Source organism: Coregonus lavaretus (assembly GCF_964263955.1).
Source record: "Coregonus lavaretus genome assembly, chromosome: 7".
Classification (NCBI taxonomy): domain Eukaryota; kingdom Metazoa; phylum Chordata; class Actinopteri; order Salmoniformes; family Salmonidae; genus Coregonus; species Coregonus lavaretus.
Window position 1 is genome coordinate 35,109,688 of NC_139994.1, and position 21,704 is coordinate 35,131,391.

General features: G+C 43.8%; 1 protein-coding gene across 1 annotated transcript; it reads left to right on the forward strand.

Annotated features, from left to right (window-relative positions):
* The first annotated feature begins 420 nt into the window (after positions 1–420).
* LOC311132858 (protein S100-A6-like) lies at positions 421–20,638 on the forward strand. Its single transcript, XM_084166213.1, has 3 exons — positions 421–850; positions 18,154–18,320; positions 19,267–20,638. Exons 1-3 carry the CDS (start codon positions 826–828, stop codon positions 19,384–19,386), a joined length of 312 nt encoding a protein of 103 aa, XP_084022339.1. The 5' UTR covers positions 421–825; the 3' UTR covers positions 19,387–20,638.
* Positions 20,639–21,704: the final 1,066 nt, after the last annotated feature.

Consider the following 21,704-nt stretch of genomic DNA (forward strand, 5'->3'; position numbering starts at 1 on the left):
GCAGGAAGGGACAGAAGACAGGAGGCTATTTTTACAACATTAAGGGTGGGACACAGCCAGTTGAATAAGACATTAAACGTGATAGGAAATCATCCATCAGGAAAGTGTGATTATTGTCAGGAAATAGAGACTGTGGAGCATGTATTGCTACAGTGTGGGCAGAGGGAAAAAGAGAGGATGAGATTTAGTATGAGGGAGACGGGGATACAGGAAATTAGTTTAAAGAGTATATTAAGCAGAACGTCATTAGAAATAGTCTCAAATATTTTGTTATATTTTTAAAGAGAAATGGGGTTAGCAGGTAGGATTTAGTTTCTCCCTGTCTCTAGCCCACGTTCCAGTACGGTTGGTGGCGGTAATGCACCAAAATGTTGGATGCCAACCGCTGATTAACCCCACTGAAGAAGAAGAAGAAGAATCAATCAGCAGAATTTCTGAGGCTGATGCTATTCGGTAAAGGAAGGGTGGGAGACATCTGGGCGCTCGGGGAGTCACATTAGCGCATAATTTGGCAGCATTTGGAACAGTGTGTATTGTCATGGTCGTTTACATTTCATTTCGTTACAAATTCAATTCATTTTTCTATCGTGAACGGCTATAGCCCTGCGTGTGTGCGTCCAGTTTCAGTAATCTTATTGCTCAAAACCGATGCCATATTAGGGCTAGGCCTACTCCATCTAAATACGCTGATCATCCAGCAGTTATGAATTTCTATTTTGCGGTATTTGCCTTCATGGCACCTTGCATTTTTGTTAGAGTAACGGAAGGGGTATCATGTATAATTAATCGAAGGAGGCAGAGTCCGATTTGAAAACGCTCACTTCAATGATGGACGCTCTGGTTCGTATTAGTGAGTATACTGCGTATGTGGTCATTTCAGTGTGTGTTTTGTCTGTTAACATGTTTTGTTGTTTCCCCGTTGTAGTCTATTATAGCCTATTACATTTTTCAGGTGTCTGATTTGCCCGCATTTCCCACCTGTCGGCCACTGTTATTACACTCTATATCCTCACAACAACATTCAAGCACTCAAGTCAATACCTCATGTCATTCCAACATTTAACACAGCGCAATGTAACACATTGATATATTTTTTATATGATAGCCCTATAGGCCTATCTATAGGTTATTTTCAAGAAAAGCTAGCCTCCTCCTCATTCTCCCCATCATCACCCCATTCCTCTACCTTGAATGTGGTCATTAATTTGTTATGTTAACCTAAATAGTATTCAACCTAGACCTAAAGGAAACATATATGTTTTAAGTACACTGAGTATACACCTTCCTAATATTAAGTTGCACCCACGTTTGCCCTCAGTAGAGCCTAAATTCGTCGGGGCATGGTCTCTACAAGGTGTCGAAAGTATTCCACAGGGATGTTGCCCCATGTTGACTCCAATGCTTCCCACAGTTGTCAAGTTGGCTGGATGTCCTTTGGGTGGTGATCTATTCTTGATACACATGGGAAACTGTTGAGCATGAAAAACCCTGCTGCGTTGCAGTTCTTGACACACTCAAACCGGTGCACCTGGCACCTACTATCATACCCCGTTCAAAGGCACTTCAATCTTTTGTCTTTCCCATTCACTCTCTGAATGGCACACATACACAATCCATGTCTCAATTCTCTAAAGGCTTAAAAATCCTTCTTTAAACTGTTTCCTACCCTTCATCTACACTGATTGAAGTGGATTTAACAAGTGATATCAATAAGTGATTATAGCTTTCACCTGGATTCACCTGGTCAGTCTATGTCATGGAAAGAGCAGGTGTTCCTAATGTTTTGTACACTCAGTGTATGACTGTATTCTATACAACATTGGAATCAGGCTGCTTGCTGTCTTGTGATGTTTGAGGACAGAAGGTCGCACACCCATGTCGTCTTGTGGATGTTTACAGTTTCCCATTAGGCTACCAGTTAAATGTCCATTCAATTCACCTGTACTGCTTTATACCAAGCGGCGTCCAAATATGTGGAATCCTTCCAAATGTATTGAACCACTTAGGTTGGCCTATTATATGCTTAACGAATGGCTGCGGGTACAGATTCTCTGGAACCCTCTTCCCGAAGCTTCTGCGCATGTGCGAGATTTTCTGCTTTACACTAAAGGAAAGATTCATCCATTTTTTAAATGTTATATCGTTTATGGGCATCTCTGAGCGATGTTCTATCGATTCCCGGGTCATTTCATGTTTTCATGTGTATCTGTGCTCTTGCGGTTCACGTTGGGCAAAACGCATCATACCGGCTCTATTTCTGTATTTTGAAAGTCATATCTTGAAAACTTGATTGCTGACATGCAAAACAATTGTGACTGTATCAACAGTGGACTAATGAAACAAATACCAAAAGTTAGTTTTTGAATGGAATTTTCCTTTAAGCCTAGTGCACACCAACTGCTTTTACGGCAATCCATTAATTTCAATGGGAGGCAATCTGCACTGCTGCGACTCATCTGCCGGACTAGGTTGCAGTGCGTGAAGTGTGTCGCATGCGTGTAATTTTTCCAACTTGCTTTGCCATGCGGTATCAGAAACAGAAGTAGATAAACCACAGAAGAATGTGCTAATGTGTAGTGTGATTCTTTTTGTTGTGATGCGGTGCATGGATTGCGACAATTATGTAAAATGTACCGTATGGCAATGTAATGATGCCGCCTGTGATATAGTGGTAAAAAAATTAGTGGGTAAACTCTGATCGCGGTGAAAAAAGTAACGCGCCCTATATTTTCAATGCATTTTTCCACAAAAGGTGGGTTAACTGTAAAAAATTTAAATAAAAAAAGTAGGTAAACTAGACGGGGGTAGCTGCAGCCCAATATGGCAACTAGAGTATGGGCGAGTGGGTGTGTCGAAAGGAAGGTAGTGGGCGTGTGGAAAGGAGTGGGTGTGCCAAAAGCACGCTGCTATAGGTTAGACGATTTTGATTGAACTGTGCTTATTTTCTTCTGTTGCTTACCACGCAACTACTGTACTTTGAGAGTTTGGACTTCTGTTTTGACGCTATAAAACTGACAATTGTAATTTTTTTATTAAAAGTACTGATGATGGGTTTACTGTTGCTTGTACGCGTTGAATGTGTGCGCTTACCATGACTTTTACCCTGATATTAGCTACTAGGTAGCTACTTCTCACGCCGTTGCGGGACAGTAGTGTTTGGCAAGCGGGAGCGAAGGGCACTGTGTCCCGGTGTTGTTGATGTTAATGCCCTCCCCATTGAGTAGACTACAGTGCCTTGCAAAAGTATTCAGCCCCATTGGTGTTTTTCCTATTTTGTTGTATTACAACCTGTAATTTAAATTGATTTTTATTTGGACTTCATGTAATGGACATACACAAAATAGTCCAAATTGGTGAAGTGAAATGAAAAAAATAACTTGTTTCAAACAATTCTAAAAAATAAATAACGGAAAAGTGGTGCATGCATATGTATTCACCCCCTTTGCTATGAAACCCCTAAATAAGATCTGGTGCAACCAATTACCTTCAGAAGCCACATAATTATTTAAATAAAGTCCACCTATGTGCAATCTAAGTGTCACATGATCTGTCACATGATCTCAGTATATATACACCTGTTCTGAAAGGCCCCAGAGTCTGCAACACCACTAAGCAAGGGGCACCACCAAGCAAGCAGCACCATGAAGACCAAGGAGCTCTCCAAATAGTTCAGGGACAAAGTTGTGGAGAAGTATAGATCAGGGTTGTGGTCCTCTGTAGCTCAATTGGTAGAGCATGGCGCTTGTAACGCCAGGGTAGTGGGTTTGATCCCCGGGACCACCCATACGTAAAAATGTATGCACACATGACTGTAAGTTGCTTTGGATAAAAGCATCTGCTAAATGGCATATTATATTATATTATTATATAGGGTTGGGTTATAAAAAAATATCAGAAACTTTGAACATCCCACGGAGCACCATTAAATCCATTATAAAAAATTGAAAGAATATGGCACCGCAACAAACCTGCCAAGAGAGGGCCGCCCATCAAAACTCACGGACCAGGCAAGGAGGGCATTAATCAGAGAGGCAACAAAGAGACCAAAGATAACCCTGAAGGAGCTGCAAAGCTCCACAGCGGAGATTGGAGTGTCTGTCCATAGGACCACTTTAAGCCGTACACTCCACAGAGCTGGGCTTTCAAGCCTCTGCCTCTAACCCTAGGAAGCTCTTTGCCACCTTCTCCTCCCTGCTGAATCCCCCTCCTCCTCCCCCTCCCTCATCCCTCTCTGTGGATGACTTCGTCAACCATTTTGAAAAGAAGGTTGACGACATCCGATCCTCATTTATTAAGTCAAATGACACCACTGGTCCTGCTCATACTGCCCTACCCTATGCTTTGACTTCTTTCTCCCCTCTCTCTCCAGATGAAATCTTGCGACTTGTGACGGCGGCTGCCCAACAACCTGCCTGCTTGACCCTATCCCCTCCTCTCTTCTCCAGACCATTTCCGGAGACCTTCTCCCTTACCTCACCTCGCTCATCAACTCATCCTTGACCGCTGGCCATGTCCCTTCCGTCTTCAAGAGAGCGAGAGTTGCACCCCTCCTCAAAAAACCTACAGACCAGTATCCCTTCTTTCTTTTCTCTCCAAAACTCTTGAGTGTGCCGTCTCTAGCCAACTCTCCTGCTATCTCTCTCAGAATTACCTTCTTGATCCAAACCAGTCAGGTTTCAAGACTGGTCATTCAACTGAGACTGCTCTTCTCTGTGTCACATAGGCTCTCCGCACTGCTAAAGCTAACTCTCTCCTCTGCTCTTATCCTTCTAGACCTATCCGCTGCCTTTGATACTGTGAATCATCAGATCCTCCTCTCCACCCTCTCCGAGTTGGGCATCTCCGGCGCTGCTCACTCTTGGATTGCGTCCTACCTGACAGGTCGCTCCTACCAGGTGGCGTGGCGAGAATCTGTCTCCGCACCACGTGCTCTCCCCACTGGTGTCCCCCAGGGCTCAGTTCTAGGCCCTCTCCTATTCTCGCTATACACCAAGTCACTTGGCTCTGTCATAGCCTCACATGGTCTCTCCTATCATTGCTAAGCAGACGACACACAATTAATTGTGGATGTCGGATCACCACCTCAAGCTGAACCTCGGCAAGACGGAGATGCTCTTCCTCCCGGGGAAGGACTGCCCGCTCCATGATCTCACCATCACGGTTGACAACTCCATTGTGTCCTCCTCCCAGAGTGCAAAGAACCTTGGCGTGACCCTGGACAATACGCTGTCGTTCTCCGCTAACATTCGCAGAGTACGACCCTACCTTACACAGAAATCGGCACAGGTCCTAATCCAGGCACTTGTCATCTCCCGTCTGGATTACTGCAACTCGCTGTTGGCTGGGCTCCTTGCTTGTGCCATTAAACCCCTTCAACTTATCCAGAACGCTGCAGCCCGTCTGGTGTTCAACCTTCCCAAGTTCTCTCATGTCACCCCGCTCCTCCGCACACTCCACTGGCTTCCAGTTGAGGCTCGCATCTACTACAAGACCATGGTGCTTGCCTACGGAGCTGTGAGGGGAACGGCACCTCCTTACCTTCAGGCTCTGATCAGACCCTACACCCAAACGAGGGCACTACGTTCATCCACCTCTTGCCTGCTAGCTCCCCTACCTCTACGGAAGCAGAGTTCCCGCTCAGCCCAGTCAAAGCTATTCGCTGCTCTGGCACCCCAATTGTGGAACAAGCTCCCCCACGACGCCAGGACAGCGGAGTCACTGACCACCTTCTGGAGACACTTGAAACCCTACCTCTTTAAGGAATACCTGGAATAGTATAAAGTAATCCTTCTTCCCCCAACCCCATAAAAAAAAAAAAAGGTGGTTGTCCCACTGGCTATCATAAGTTGAATGCACCAATTTGTAAGTCGCACTGGATAAGAGCGTCTGCTAAATGATGTAAATGTAAATATAGTAAATACATGTTATAAACACCTGAGCTGAGCTGCACATCTTCTTGGGTAAGTCTCTAAGAGCTTTACACACCTGGATTGCGCAATATTAGCCCATTATTCTTTTCATAATTCTTCAACCTCTGTCAAGATGTTGGGGATCATCACTAGACAGCAATTTTCAAGTCTTGCCATAGATTTTCAAGCAGATTTAGGTCAAAACTATAACTTGGCCACTCAGGAACATTCACTGTGGTAAGCAACTCCAGTGTAGATTTGGCCTTGTGTAGTAGGTTATTGTCCTGCTGAAAAGTGGATTTCTCTCTGTCTCGTGTAAACAGGTTTTCCTCTAGGATTTTGCCTATGCTTAGCTATATCCCGTTTCTTTTTATACAGAAAAACTCCCCAGTATCAGCCGATGTCAAGCATACCCATAATGCAGCCACCACCATGCTTGAAAATAAGGAGGCATTTACTCTGTGATGTGTTGTGTTGGATTTGTCCCAAACATAAGGCTTTGAATTTAGGCCCAAAAGTGTATTCCTTTGCCATGTTTTTTGCAGTATTACTTTAGTGCCTTGTTGCATACAAGATGCATATTTTGGAGTATTTTTATTCTGTATATTTGTATTCTTTTTTTGACTCTGTCATTTAAGTCATTATTGTGGAGTCACTACAATGTTGTTGCTCCATCCTCAGTTTTATCCCATCACAGCCATTGAATGCTATAACTGTTTTAAAATCACCAATGGCCTCATGGTAACATCCCTGAGCAGTTTCATTCCTGTCCTGCTGCTCATTCCAGAAGGACGACTGTATCTTTGATGTGTCTGGCTGGTTTAATACATAATCCACAGCATAATTATTAACTAGACCATGCTTAAAGAGATATTCAACGTCTGATTTGTTATTGTTACCCATCTACCAATCACTACCCTTCTTTATGAGGCTTTCGAAAAGCTCCCTGGTCTTTGTAGTTCAATCTGTGTTTGAAATTCAGTACTTGACTGAGGGACCTTACGATGTTGCATGTATGGGGGACTGAGGAAGGGTTGAGTCCATGTAACTTGTTAGTTAGATTTGTTAACTACGCCAAATTTTACTCCTGAACTAATTTAGGCTGAATACTTATGCAACGACTATATTTTAGTTATCTACTTTGACATTGCAGAGTATTTTGAGTAGATTGTTGACAAAAAAATGGTATATGTTCTGAGAAAATAAGTGAAAATGTTGCCTGTCCTGGGAACGTTTAATTTTAGCTCACAGGGAGGTTCTGAGAATGTTTTACTCTGGTTCCTTTAAAGTTTTCCTGGGAGGTTTTATTAACGCTCTGACGACAGAAATTATAGGTTATTTGGAGGTTTTTTAATAACTTCCTTAAAACCTTCATTGAATGTTTCAATAACACTGCTAGCTTATTTTGGGTTAACTTTTTTGAACTTCAAGCACAGATAGAAATACATTTTCTTAGGCATTAACCATGCAAACACCTTTTTGTGAGGAAAAACTCATTCTGATTGGCTTGGCCTGGCTCCCCAGTGCCATGTGAAATCCAGAGATTAGGGCCTAAGGAAATTATTTCAATTGACACATTTCCTTATATGAACTGTAACTCAGTAAAATCATTGACATTGTTGCATGTTGCGTTTTATATTTTTGGTCAGTATATTTGAGAACATTACCAATGTCTAACCAGTTAGAGAACATTCCTAGAACATGACCAAAATGTAAATAAAATGTAACCATGTTTGAATGTTTACGAAACGTTCTGTAAAAGTAATGAAATTCCAAGAAAATAACGTTTTTTTGTCAAGTTCCTTAAATGTGCTGAGAATGTTATTATATTATATGTTCCAAAGCCAAGCAACTATCCTGCACCTTTCCTAGAGAGTTGTGGGAAGGTTGTATGTAAATATAACCATAGGACAGTGTTTCCCAAACTCGGTCCTTCGGGACCCCAAGGGGTGCACATTTAGTTTTTTGCCCTAGTGCTACACAGCTGATTCAAATAATTAAAGCTTGACGTAGTTGAGTCAGCTGTGTAGTGCTAGGGCAAAAAACAAAACATGCACCCCTTGGCTCCCAAGGACAGAGTTGGGAAACACTGCCATAGGACAACCACGCTAAACATCAATTCTCCAGTGACATCAGAATCTGCAGAAATTCTGCCAATCTGTTGCTAAAATTAGACCATAGTAAGCTGTACAACCATTGTTACTGTACAACCACGGCATATGACCATTGAGCTAAATGTGTTTTAATATGTCTAAGTGTAGTGGTAAACAAATTGTGGTTATCAAAATGTCAGGCCAGGGTAAGCCTATACGAAACACAGCCATTATTTTAAGTGTTTCTAAAATCTGCTATGGGAAAAACAATTGGAACCATTTCCGTGTTTGACCGCTAGGTTTTATGGGTATTATGACACCTGCACTGTGGGGCTCTATAAAGTAACGTTCCCGCTATACTTTCTATGTATTTTTCCGCAAAGGGTGGGTAAACCGTTGTGCAAAATAAAAAAGGTGTGTAGCCTGGTACCTGTTTAAAAAATGAATGGAATTATATACTCTGGCCAGTTTATTAGATACACCACCCCGTTCACGAAAATGGTTTGCTCCTACAGACAGTCAGTCACGTGGCCATGGCTTGCTATATAAAGCAGGCAGACCGGCATCAAGACATTCAGTTACTGTTCGATTGAACGTTAGAATATGCAAAACGAGTGACCTAAGCGACTTTGGTATGATCATCGGTGCCAGGCGCGCCGGTTCCAGTACCTCAGAAACGTCCGGCCTCCTGGGCTTTTCATGCACTATAGATAGTGTCTAAGGTTTACCGAGAATGGTGTGACAAACAAACATCCAGTCAGCGGCAGTCCTGTGGGCGAAAACAGCTTGTTGATGAGAGTTCGAAGGAGAAGGCAAGAATCGTGCAAGCTAACAGGCGGACAATTTGAACAACTCGTCGGTCCTTGTCACGGTTTGGCTATTGCAGCAGATGACCACACTGGGTTCCACTCCTGACAGCTAAAAACAAGACTAAGCGGCTCCAGTGGACACGAAATCGCCAATACTGGACAATTGAGGAGTGGAAAAACATCACCTGGTCGAATCCGGGTTTGGTATAAGCAGCATGAGTCCATGACCCCGGCTTAGACTCTTAAGGATTATAACCTATAAGAAGATCTAAATGCATATCCCCATGAAACTGATTGAGATCAAATGGTTGGTATGCAGATGCTGAGTGGATGTTTCACTGGTAAAGTTTGAAGAATTATCATTCACAATTGACAGTGAGAAATGTGAAGGGAGATTCCCGTTAAGTCGGTCACTCTGTATAACATACTATGGGGAGTCAACGACCAATCATATTCACCAATGGATGCTGAGCCTGTCCTCGGAAGCCCCGCCTTCCTGGCTATAATACTGGGGCTCGCGTCCATTTCAATTCTTCGCTCTTCACCTCACCTGAAGGAAGAACGTGTCACGCAATTTACAAACTTTTCAAGCACACGTAGACTACGAGATTTGGCTCCGACAGGTGTCTGTTAGTGGGGAGAGAGCACTCGTCCCCCTAGATGTTGCGAGTTTTGGGTCTTGGTATCGGTTTTTGTGTTTGCTAAAAGCTAACTACTTTCTGCTCTGCTTGTGTAGCCAGTGCTTCCTTGCAGATGGCCAGTGGTAAAAGTAAGTTCAAAAAGGGTAACCCTTTCCTACAGTAAATGACCAAAAGCACCCTCTTTGGCCTCATGGGTGGAATGTTATTAATATTTTTCATAATTAATAAAGATTATTTTTAAAAACAAAATCTGGTGTTTCTATGTCAAACAGTTTTGTTATATTTCAGTCTTCTGTAATGTGTATAAAGTGTAATATTGGGATGCAACTCTATATCTGACAGGGTACAGGTGTAAAGCCGATACCATGTGTGTGAGGTGTATACTTTTGTTTCAAAGTAGATTTGTTTGAGACTACCAAGTATCACTGTGTGACCCTGATTTAGCCCACTGCAGTAAAAGGCTAACCAGCCAAGTTTGAACCTCCAACCGTGCCCTTGGGCATGTGGTTTCACAATGAAAATTAAAGATACTCACGAATGCTGTTCTGTTTTCCTAGAGTGGAAACATGCTCAGGAGGCGTTTGACTCTGACCAGTTCGTGTGACCATTGTCTCTGGCTGCGATCAACTTTAATTGGGCGTTGGGCTGACTTTGTGAGAAAGATTGGGCCTGCTGGCGAAGGGTCTTCCGGTGAAGCGACCTCTGGAATGGGGTTGTCTGAGGCCGGGAGAGAGCAGCAGTGGTGGTCGGAGTTGATTGCGGTGTCATCCCAGTGAGGCTCATTACGGTTTCTCTGGCAGTTTTCAGAGTCCGGATTCCGCCGATTATGTACTATCCCTGGTTGGCTCTAGAAGGTTTTCAGAGTATGAATCGGATGACATCAGTCTGGGGCAGCCTAAAGTCCTGGCTTTGGATTCGCCAGGGAGAGTGAGCCATTGGTTGTTAATGCGCCTTTGATGGAGATGTGTTGTAGGGCGGCAGATCACCTGGGGGGTGGATTGGCTGTCTTCTCCCCCTCATTGGAGTTCCTCCAGGTTGGAGGAAGGTATTTACCTCTTGTTCCTGCAGTGGTGAAGCGTTGCTTACCCCTGTTTAAAGATTTTGCCGATGAGCTAGAGTTGACCTGCTATTTCCCTCATTCAGCCAGGCTGGTGCTACCAGGTTATGGTGAGTTTATGAATGTAGAGGGTATGGAGGAAGCAGGGCTCATTTGCATACCACGATGGATGGAAAGCTGGCGAGATACTTAACTCCAGAGGCTAACAAGGGGACTAATCCTGGCACGGTGCTTCCGAATAAACAGTGCAGGTTCTCGGCGGATCAGCTGGACAAAGTGTACCAGGCTGAGGGTGTAGTTCCTGAGAGGGACAGCTGGTTGTATTTGGATGAGCCAGTTTTGCCAACAATGTTGTTTGGCTCAGCTATGGAGTACTTACAGGCCCATTTCGAGGAGAAACAAAAACAGGACGCAGCTCTACGGGTTCTTTTCCCATAAATCCTTTGCGGGGACGGTTCGGCAGTTCCCGAGGCGGGTTGCCCTGGGCCAGGGGGCGGCTTCGAGGTCGTTTTTTTTAACCATCTTGGTGTTTCTGGGCAGTGGCGAACGTCTTAGCACAGACGGCGTGCTGTGTCAAAGGAGAGTGGGGTGAAAGCTGATTCTTCCGCGGAACCTTCGCTGGGGGAGGGGGCGTGTTCTCAGGGCCTTCCTCCCCAAGCATTTACTGTGGCAACAGTGCTTCCAAGTGGCTCGGTCAACGGGGGCAAGTTACTCGTTGCTGAAATCCCTGAACCCGATGTGGGCCTGGTATCAGAACGGCGGTACCACGAAAGCACGTTGGTTCTACCCTAGGTTCCTCTGTGGTCTGGGGTATCGAGAGTATGGTATCGTCCAGATGTGGGCATAATAAAAACGGGTTCCTTCCCCATAGTCAGACACACAGTTTTCAAGAGTGGTGGATATGAAAACAAGAATGACAAAGAAATAAAAATATCCCAGTACTCATGGTGGCGCTCTGCCCGTTCAGGACATAATGTATGGGAGACTGACAGGGTGCTCTGTCCAGTGGCGGGCATGTGCAGTTTCACCATGGGTGATGAGGACGGTGACGAGGGGGCACGGTCTGCAGTTCGCTGTGCGTCCTCCTCCTTTTCGTGTTTCTGGGTCTCGTTCTGAATCATGCATTATTGTCCCAACAGAGGAGGGTCGCATTCCAGCTCTGTCTGAAACAGTTCCACTATGATAGCTGTGGTGCCTCTGGGACATCTGTTGATGTGTCTGTTTCAGCGCTGGGTGATTATTACGCTACTGGATGCATCTCACCGCTGCCATTGGTTGCTCAAAGTATCCCCGTCGTGCCTAAGGGTGTAGACTCCTTGGAGGAATCAGCGACTGCTGTTGCAGGGGGTTCTCATGGGCCGGGTAGTGTCCAGCATCGTGATCACGACAGACTCATCCTTACTGGGATGGGGAGCGCTGTGTGTGGGCTACTTGGAAAGAGGGATTTGGTCAACAGCGTAAAGGGGATGTGTTGGTAAGGTCCGACAACAGGACGGCGGTGGCGTACACTAACAGGCAGGGGGGGACGTGGTCTCTTTCTCTCCTAAACCTTGCCCGTTCGATCTGCTCGTATGAGGGATCTGGGAACTCCGTTGGGAATGGATGCTTTGGCATATCAGTGACCTTGGACCCTGCTCTATGCGTTTCCTCCGGTGGACCTGATTCAGGCCACCGTGGAGAGGGTCCGTCAGGAGGGTCTGTTGTTGAATCTGGTGGCTACCTGTTGGGCCAGACAACCCTGGTTCTTGGGAATCATCTGCCTGTTGGGCGGGGACCCGTGGAGGGTTCCGTGTCGTGAGGATCTATTGTCCCAGGCACACGGGAGAGTTTGGCACCCATGACCACAGATATGGGATCTGTGGGTTTGCCCCTTGAGAGGTTGAATTTGATGGCTTAAGGGTTTACCCTCAAAAATGATTAGGACTATACAGTTAGCGAGTGCGCCCTCTACGAGAGGGTTGTATACATATGTGGCGCGCGTTTGAGGGTTGGTGTCAGTTAATTTGTTTCTCCTTTTTGAGAGCTCTTTGGTGGCCATTTTGATGTTCTTGCAAGAGCTTTTTGATCAGGGCTTTTCTTTTTCCGTATTGAAGATTTATATGGCTGCCATCTCGTCCTGTCATGTAGGGATTGATGTCTCTACCCTGGTGTGTCATCACCTGGTGGTGCAGTTCCTGAAAGGCATGTGTTGGCTCAGACCAAAGGCAATGGCACCAACCTGGGAACTGGCTTTGGTCCTGGACGCTCTGTGTGAACCTCCGTTTGAACCATTTGAGTCTGTGGACCTGAAAGTCCTTTCCTACAAGACTGCCCTGCTCATGGTCTTGGTGTCGGCAAAGCGCGTTGGGGGTCTCCATGCGCTATCAGTACACCCTTCATGTTTGGAGTTGGCGCCTGGCCACTCCAAAGTGATGTTATGTCCTAATGCAGCTTTTGCTCCCAAGGTTATGCCTATGTCTTACAGGTCCCTGGCTTTCGAGCTGTTCCCTTTCTCACCTCCTCCATTTGCTTCCAACGAACAACAGAGGTTGCGTGGCCTGTGTCCGGTGCACGCTTTGCCCACGTATATGGATAGGTCCAAAGATATCCGCATTTGTGACCAACTTTTTGTCTGTTTTACGCTAATCCAGCTTGGGGTAAGACGCTTTCTAAGCAGTGTCTTTCTCATTGGATTGTGGAGGCTATCTCCCTGGTGTATGACAGCAAAGGACAAGGGTTGCCTAGCGGTGTGTGTGCTCACTTCACTAGGGTTGTGGCGGCTGCTTGGGCATTGTTCAGGGGCATGATGATTGGTGATATCTGTGCTGCAGTGAGTTGGGGTTACCAACAAACCTTTTTGAGGTTTCATCCCTTGAATGTAATTGCTTCCAGTGTGGCTCACACTCTTATGGCTGGGTCCGGGAGTTGGTGTTAGGCAGCGCGCAGGTTGCGCATTTATCCGTGTTACCACATTTCCCTCTGGTTTTGAGGCTTGGGCTGCGGCAGCGCGTAAAGTGTGCATTATCAGGGTTACCACAGTTACCTGTGGGTTTGAGCCTTGGGCTGCCGTGGCAGCACGCGAGTACACCGTTTCCAGGTTACTGCAGGTTTCCTGTGGGTTTGAGCCTCGGGCTGCCGTGGTTAATCAACTCTAGTCGATGCTATGCAGCGTGTGCGCTTTACCAAGTCATTGTTTTGGAGTTCTGTCATGTCATGCTCACAAGGTAAGAATTGTTCTTGGAACCGTGGGGGTCTATGGACTTGGGCTGCAATGGCAGCGTGTCAGTGTGCATAGCCAAGTTGCAGCAGGTTCTGGTTCCCTATATGGGGCTCTGACAGTTCAGGCTTCTCGGGTATGTATTGGGGGAAATGGTGGCATCTGTAACCCCTTTTTGGAGCCGGTGGAACCAGGATGTGCTTGGGCTGCCTTGGGCCTCCTAGTTTGGTACCCTCTGAGCCAGCTTGGGGCGTGATTGTATGTCCCCATAGTATATTATACCGAGTGACCGACTGAAAGGGAACGTACAGTTAACGTTGGGCGTAATTTCAGTTTTCTTCAGGTGAATATGGTTGGTTGTTGACTCCCAATAGTATGGTATACCTCGTTCCTTCATTCAGGGAACAGTAGTTATATTCATAACTGTACGTTCTCTACGAGTAGAGCAGAGAATGCGCGCAAAGTAGAGGATCCCCGGGACCCCCAGCCACCAGGAAGCGGGGTCCAGAAAAGTCGGATCCGCAGCCGCTGCCTAAAATGAATGTGTGCGTAAAATAACGCTGTGCGGAATGTGATTAGGATCTTTAGCTTTGGGGAAGAGGGTTTCAAGAGGGCAGAATGGGTCGGTTACCTTTAGATCCGCAGCCTTGGCCCAAAAAGATAGGGTAGTAACCTAGTTTTTTTTTTTTTAAGGAATTGAAAGGGAGTCTTTGTTCGAGTGGTGCCTTCCAAAGTGTGGGATAAAAATTGTCTGATTTGTGACTGCATGAACTTTACAAAAACCATGTGATCAAAGGTCATGAAGTTTTGGCTGCAGATTTCTGCAGTTGCTTTTCACCAACTTCATCCTGCAGCCCTCACCTGCATTGTGGGAGGCTCTATTTTCAACCAATCATCAAGGTGTTTTTGTTTGACGAGACGTGACTGAAACAGGAACCAACTTTGCCGCGATTCATGTATACAGTGGATATGTACAATTGAATGTGGTTTTTGAGACTCTCTCTCACCAAATGATAGTACAATGTACACACATATATTTACAGTTTGTGAGTGTGTGATATGGGGGTTAGAGACATGTTTATTTCGACATTACAAAGAAAAACTTTTATAAACAATGGCAACACTACCATGTTGCAGTGAGCCCTGCTGTTGGAAAACCACATCAGTGTCTGACTTTCGGCTGTCGCAGATGCACAGGGGAGGTTCGACTTTCGTCTACAGTCTGTTGCTTTCACCTTACCACTCAATGTGCCATTTTCAAATAATTTGCATCTCACAAATCCTGAGCAGGGAGTTGAGGACCAATCCAATTAGATTCCCTTCCTCCATCATCCCATCATTCTCTGTTCATAACTGCTCAGTTCTTTAGTACACTTTTATGACCTGTATACTGTGTCAGAATATTTTTGGGAAATGCATTTAAAACAAGATTTGCAATGTCAGTTACCTGTGTGATATCATCTGTCTGAGTTACAAAGAAAAAGCTATATCTCAGTCTGGCCAATAAAAAAAAAGATTAAGATTGGCAAAAGAACACAGACACTGGACCTTTTCTTTACAATGTCTTTAATGGAATAGCCTTCATTTCTCAGAACAAGAATAGACTGACGAGTTTCAGAAGAAAGTTCTTTGTTTCTGGCCATTTTGAGCCTGTAATCGAACCCGCAATTGCTGATGCTCCAGATTCTCAACTAGTCTCAAGAAGGCCAGTTTTATTGCTTCTTTAATCAGCACAACAGTTTTCAGCTGTGCTAACATAATTGCAAAAGGGTTTTCTAATGATCAATTAGCCTTTTTAAAATGATAAACTTGGATTAGCAAACACAACGTGCCATTGGAACACAGGACTGATGGTTGCTGATAATGGGCCTCTGTACGCCTATGTACAGTGGGGAAAAAAAGTATTTAGTCAGCCACCAATTGTGCAAGTTCTCCCACTTAAAAAGATGAGAGAGGCCTGTAATTTTCATCATAGGTACACGTCAACCTATGACAGACAAATTGAGGAAAAAAAATCCAGAAAATCACATTGTAGGATTTTTTATGAATTGATTTACAAATTATGGTGGAAAATAAGTATTTGGTCACCTACAAACAAGCAAGATTTCTGGCTCTCACAGACCTGTAACTTCTTCTTTAAGAGGCTCCTCTGTCCTCCACTCGTTACCTGTATTAAAGGAACCTGTTTGAACTTGTTATCAGTATAAAAGACACCTGTCCACAACCTCAAACAGTCACACTCCAAACTCCACTATGGCCAAGACCAAAGAGCTGTCAAAGGACACCAGAAACAAAATTGTAGACCTGCACCAGGCTGGGAAGACTGAATCTGCAATAGGTAAGCAGCTTGGTTTGAAGAAATCAACTGTGGGAGCAATTATTAGGAAATGGAAGACATACAAGACCACTGATAATCTCCCTCGATCTGGGGCTCCATGCAAGATCTCACCCCATGGGGTCAAAATGATCACAAGAACGGTGAGCAAAAATCCCAGAACCACATGGGGGGACCTAGTGAATGACCTGCAGAGAGCTGGGACCAAAGTAACAAAGCCTACCATCAGTAACACACTACGCCGCCAGGGACTCAAATCCTGCAGTGACAGACGTGTCCCCCTGCTTAAGCCAGTACATGTCCAGGCCCGTCTGAAGTTTGCTAGAGTGCATTTGGATGATCCAGAAGAGGATTGGGAGAATGTCATATGGTCAGATGAAACCAAAATAGAACTTTTTGGTAAAAACTCAACTTGTCGTGTTTGGAGGACAAAGAATGCTGAGTTGTATCCAAAGAACACCATACCTACTGTGAAGCATGGGGGTGGAAACATCATGCTTTGGGGCTGTTTTTCTGCAAAGGGACCAGGATGACTGATCCGTGTAAAGGAAAGAATGAATGGGGCCATGTATCGTGAGATTTTGAGTGAAAACCTCCTTCCATCAGCAAGGGCATTGAAGATGAAACGTGGCTGGGTCTTTTCAGCATGACAATGATCCCAAACACACCGCCCGGGCAACGAAGGAGTGGCTTCGTAAGAAGCATTTCAAGGTCCTGGAGTGGCCTAGCCAGTCTCCAGATCTCAACCCATAGAAAATCTTTGGGGGGAGTTGAAAGTCTGTGTTGCCCAGCGACAGCCCCAAAACATCATTGCTCTAGAGGAGATCTGCATGGAGGAATGGGCCAAAATACCAGCAACAGTGTGTGAAAACCTTGTGAAGACTTACAGAAAACGTTTGACCTGTGTCATTGCCAACAAAGGGTATATAACAAAGTATTGAGAAACTTTTGTTATTGACCAAATACTTATTTTCCACTATAATTTGCAAATAAATTCATTAAAAATCCTACAATGTGATTTTCAGGAATTTTTTTTCTCATTTTGTCTGTCATAGTTGACGTGTACCTATGATGAAAATTACAGGCCTCTCTCATCTTTTTAACTGGGAGAACTTGCACAATTGGTGGCTGACTAAATACTTTTTTTCCCCACTGTAGCTATTCCATGAAAAATCAGCCGTTTCCAGCTACAATAGCTATTTACAACATTAACAATGTCTACACTGTATTTCTGATCAATTTTAGGTTATTTTAATGGACAAAAAAATTGCTTTTCTTTCGAAAACAGGGACATTTCTAAGTGACCCCAAACTTTTGAACGGTAGTGTACGTATCTGTCACGATTCAGACAGACGACCAGAGGACCACAATTGCGTCACACCAGAAAGTTTATTAAAACTTAAGGGAAAAGGGAAGTAGGGAGTGAATGAAGGCTCCAGGGGTAACAGGGATCCCGTCCAATGTGCTGGGTCTGTGCCCCCCCCAGTGGCAGCGATGCGTCCTATGAAGCCGGTGGTGGGTGGTCCAGAAGTCCTGGGGGGGGGAGACACAGACACAACAGGGCGGAATGAAACAAGGCAGCAGAACAGTTCAAGGGAAATCCAAAATACGTAGTAGCAAGGCAGAGGGCTGGTCAGAGTTACCGGGATTGAAGAGTAGTCAGGAGTCGTTATGGCAGAAGCAGGTCTGGATCTCCTGGGGCAGAAGAGTATCCAAAAATCAGGCAGGTCCGGGGTACTAAAACCAGGGTGAGCCAGAAGCGCGAGCAAACAGGTTCCGGGTGTGAGCTTTGCAGACGATCTGACACCGGAGAGCTGAAAGACAGGGCCTTAAATACTGGGGAGAGGTAGTGGGTAATGCAGCGCAGCTGGCAGAGTAATTAGAGCAGAGCAGAGCAGGGACAGGTGGAGCTAGTTAGGCTGAGTAGAGAGAGTGGTGAGCAGAGTGGAAGAAAATTAAGGTGGTAACCCGGTGGAGTGAGAGGCTCATGACAGTATCTACATTTTACATTTACATGTACTTACTTACTTAGTCCTCTTCATTCCTATGCAGAACATAAGGCATTCCACATGTAAGTTGCTCGCTTAGTACTTATAATAGTTTCTGCCCCCAGGTTCACCATCACCCTCAGACACCATGGCACAGCCCACACCACCAGAAGCCTCCCTGGGAGCTCTCATCATGACATTCTACAAGCAAGCTGGCAGTGGAGATGCCAAGACCCTCACCAGGAAAGAGCTAACCAACCTCATCAAGGCAGAGCTGCCCAACATCCCTGGGGTGAGTCATTGCAACACCTAGGGCCAGTTTCCCGGACACAGATTAAGCCTATAGTCCTGGACTCTTTCAATAATGAACATCCATTGAGCATGCTTTTTTAAAAAGTCTGCCCCCTTATGAGATAGCAAATGCTATTCTAATGCTATCTTTTATTGTTAAAGATGCAGCCCGGGAGCTTAAGAACTTATAAATACGTAACATATTGTACGACTTGGAATTCATAACATATCATACAATAATTTTTTACTAGAGGTAGCATATCATACGAAATGGATGACATAGTATACAATTGTGCAACATTTATGGGGACCCATTTTGGCTAGTGAGCACTACTTTCAAAACTACTGGCTGAAATTATACAAAAGCTCTGGAGCATCACTGTAGCCCTTTCCTGCAGTCAAATGGCTAGTGGCCTCATGGGTGGAATGTTATTAATATTTTTCATAATTTCCTAATTAATAAAATATTTTGTTTTTTTACTGCTGAAAATCTGGTGTTTCTATGTCAAACAGTTTTGTTATATTTCATGATTTTGTTATATTTCAGACTTCTGTGATGTATATAAAGTGTGTGATGTATATAAAGTGTAATATTGGGATGCAAACTCAAAATTGAATACATATCAACTCTATATCTGACATGGTACAGGTGTCTTCTTCTTTTTAAGCTCATAACCATGTGTGTGAGGTGTATACTTTGGTTTCAAAGTAGATTTGTTTAAGACTACCAAGAAAGACTCTGTGTGACCATGCTTTAGCCCATTGCAGTAAAAGCTTTTAAGTGTGTCATGATTTTAATAAAACAATACACTTGAAAAAAAGATTTATTGAACTTTGACTGACTTGCTATATTGCATGAGTCTGTCATTCAGTGCGAATTACAACAAAATACAGAAATCCTAATGTTATGTCTTCCTTGTGATCCTATATTACATTGACATAAGCAGAAGGGTGGTCCTGAAGTGGGGGACCTGATGACAATGCTGGACCAGGACACTGACGGCTCTGTGGACTTCAAGGAGTACATCACCCTGATTGGATCCCTTGCATGTGCAACTGTGTTCTAGAGTGGAAAATGCCTGTTTCCATATGCTTTGTCCAGTGTATTACATTACACTAGTGCACCCAGCCCTTGTGGGCGGTAAATCATTGGAAATGAATAATTTGATTCAATGCAATTTTCCCTCCTGCAAATCAAATATGTATCAGTTCAGATTTTTGCTATCATCTCCGGAGCCTTTTTTTTTTTTTCTCCCATATTTCCCTTTGGATCATGGTACTTGCTTTCATGATCATTACTTAAGTCAGCAAGATGTACGAAATGCCTGCTTGCTGCTGCGTGTGTCAGTGACTTGGTGGCGCATGTTTTGATAGGCCTACCATAAACCCATGTTATCCATATCTATTAAAAACAGCATTCTACAATAGAAATAGAGTTAGGCCTACTATTGTGATGCATGATTGCAATGCAATTACCCCATTATTCGGATCATGGCGCATGCTTTCTCTTTAAAATGCAATTTTTTATTTTATTTTATTAACCTTTATTTAACTAGGCAAGTTAGTTAAGAACAAATTATTATTTACAATGATGGCCTACAATGTTTTGATAGGCCTACCATGAACCCATGTTATCTACATCTATAAAAAAACAGTAGGCTAGGGCTGGTCCTGGTCCTGCATGTCCGATGCACAGGACACACATCCAAACTAGGAGTGGGAATGTAATTTTCACCTCTTCAGAGTGGGCTGACTTATCTACCAGCTCACGTTTGTTGCCTATGTTTTAGGCCTAGTGCTTGTTTGACTCATTACGTACAGTACCTTGCTTTATTTAACAGCATTATTTGAAGGGCTTTGATGGTTTGTTTAAGAGTTGGGGGAAACAGGGCAGTGAGTCATAAGAGCTGCCGGTGAAAATGTTATGCACAGGGAACAGGGTGCTATAAGCGCAGCAGCACTGTTGATAGTATACCTTGGATACTGTGGATTGCTGCATGTTGCATATTAATATTACTAATGTGATGCATAATTGCCATGGTAATTTGGAATGTCCAGTCAATGAGCATTTGATTATACAGAATCAAAATTGGCCTACAAGTGCTTACATCGTTTATATTGTGACAGCATGGTATCCCCGGGATACCGGACATTCCAAATTCACAAAAAACAGGAAAATAAATAAAAATACAAAACACAGGATGACGTGCTTCTTTTAAGCCTAAAATGAAGAAAATCTGAGCCAAATCAACCGCAGTTGAGACTTACAGTATTATAATAAACTGTAGATGCTACATTAATAAATGTTTCATTTTCATTAGTTTGTCTGTGTGTTTCTTAGTGATTTTTTTTTTTGTGAATAGGTTTTGTGGATTAAGTAATTTATAAGGAATGAAAGGTTTTGTGAGTAAAATATGTACTAGCTAGTAGGCTAATTAATATGTAATAACATCATGCTGTGAAACCATTTCCTTGTAGGCTACTATAAGGCTAGTTGAGATCAAATTGTATTCACATGGTTGCACTGGTAGTACCTACTAGTAGATTAATGAAACTGTTTCCTACAAAATAATAACCTAGATGTGTGGCATTCTGACATTCAGTCAAAATCATCAAAATCATGTTATCTGTCCCATTTATGGTGTCTGTGAGCACACAAGCAGCGCCATTTAGACAGATACAACGTTGCGATCTCTGTTGGACAACGGGAAAGAATGAGGAAGTGGATAGAATCTCGTTTTTTATGATTATCAGTGAAATTAACGAATTTATAAAATAATAATTACTATGTATAGATTTGTAAGACTATATATGACCAACCACCCAGTTTTGGAGTAGTTAGAAGGTCTATTCCGCTGCTTTTGAGAGGAACCGGCAACTGTACCGAGAGACTTCCAGCAATTGTGCTATGCTAAAGATATGCTAACTTCAATAATCTCCAAACTGCACACAGAGACATAAAAATGGTATCCATGCGTTCGTCTGACTCTGGGTAAGTAGATAAGCGACCTAAACAAAGATAGGCAGAAACTGCTTCTCCAATAGAAAAACTCTGATCACACTTGTCAGCGATGTCATGCGCAGAAACATGTCATCGGGTCTGATGGCGCCGAACTGTGCATGTGCCACCGTCAAATCAAAGGCACTCCTTCAATATAAAGTTGTTTTTGACAAAAATGTAAATGTGTCATTTTGACACTTTCACAAGGTTGAAGTAATGAGTTTCAGCTTCTTAAAGATGCACTCCGGGATCTTAAGCACAACAAATTCATAACATATTGCACAAATTGGATTTGTAACATATCACACGAATTGCTAAATTCATAACATATACAAATTGCTAAATTCGTAACATATCACACAAAATGGATGACGTAGTACACAA

Bases quoted from the DNA above. Each gene is read 5' to 3' on its own strand.
- LOC311132858 (XM_084166213.1), top strand. From the start codon at position 826: ATGATGGACGCTCTGGTTCGTATTA. The intron at 851-18,153 runs GTGAGTATACTG...TTCTGCCCCCAG, and splicing joins GGACGCTCTGGTTCGTATTA to GTTCACCATCACCCTCAGAC. The intron at 18,321-19,266 runs GTGAGTCATTGC...TGACATAAGCAG, and splicing joins AGCTGCCCAACATCCCTGGG to AAGGGTGGTCCTGAAGTGGG.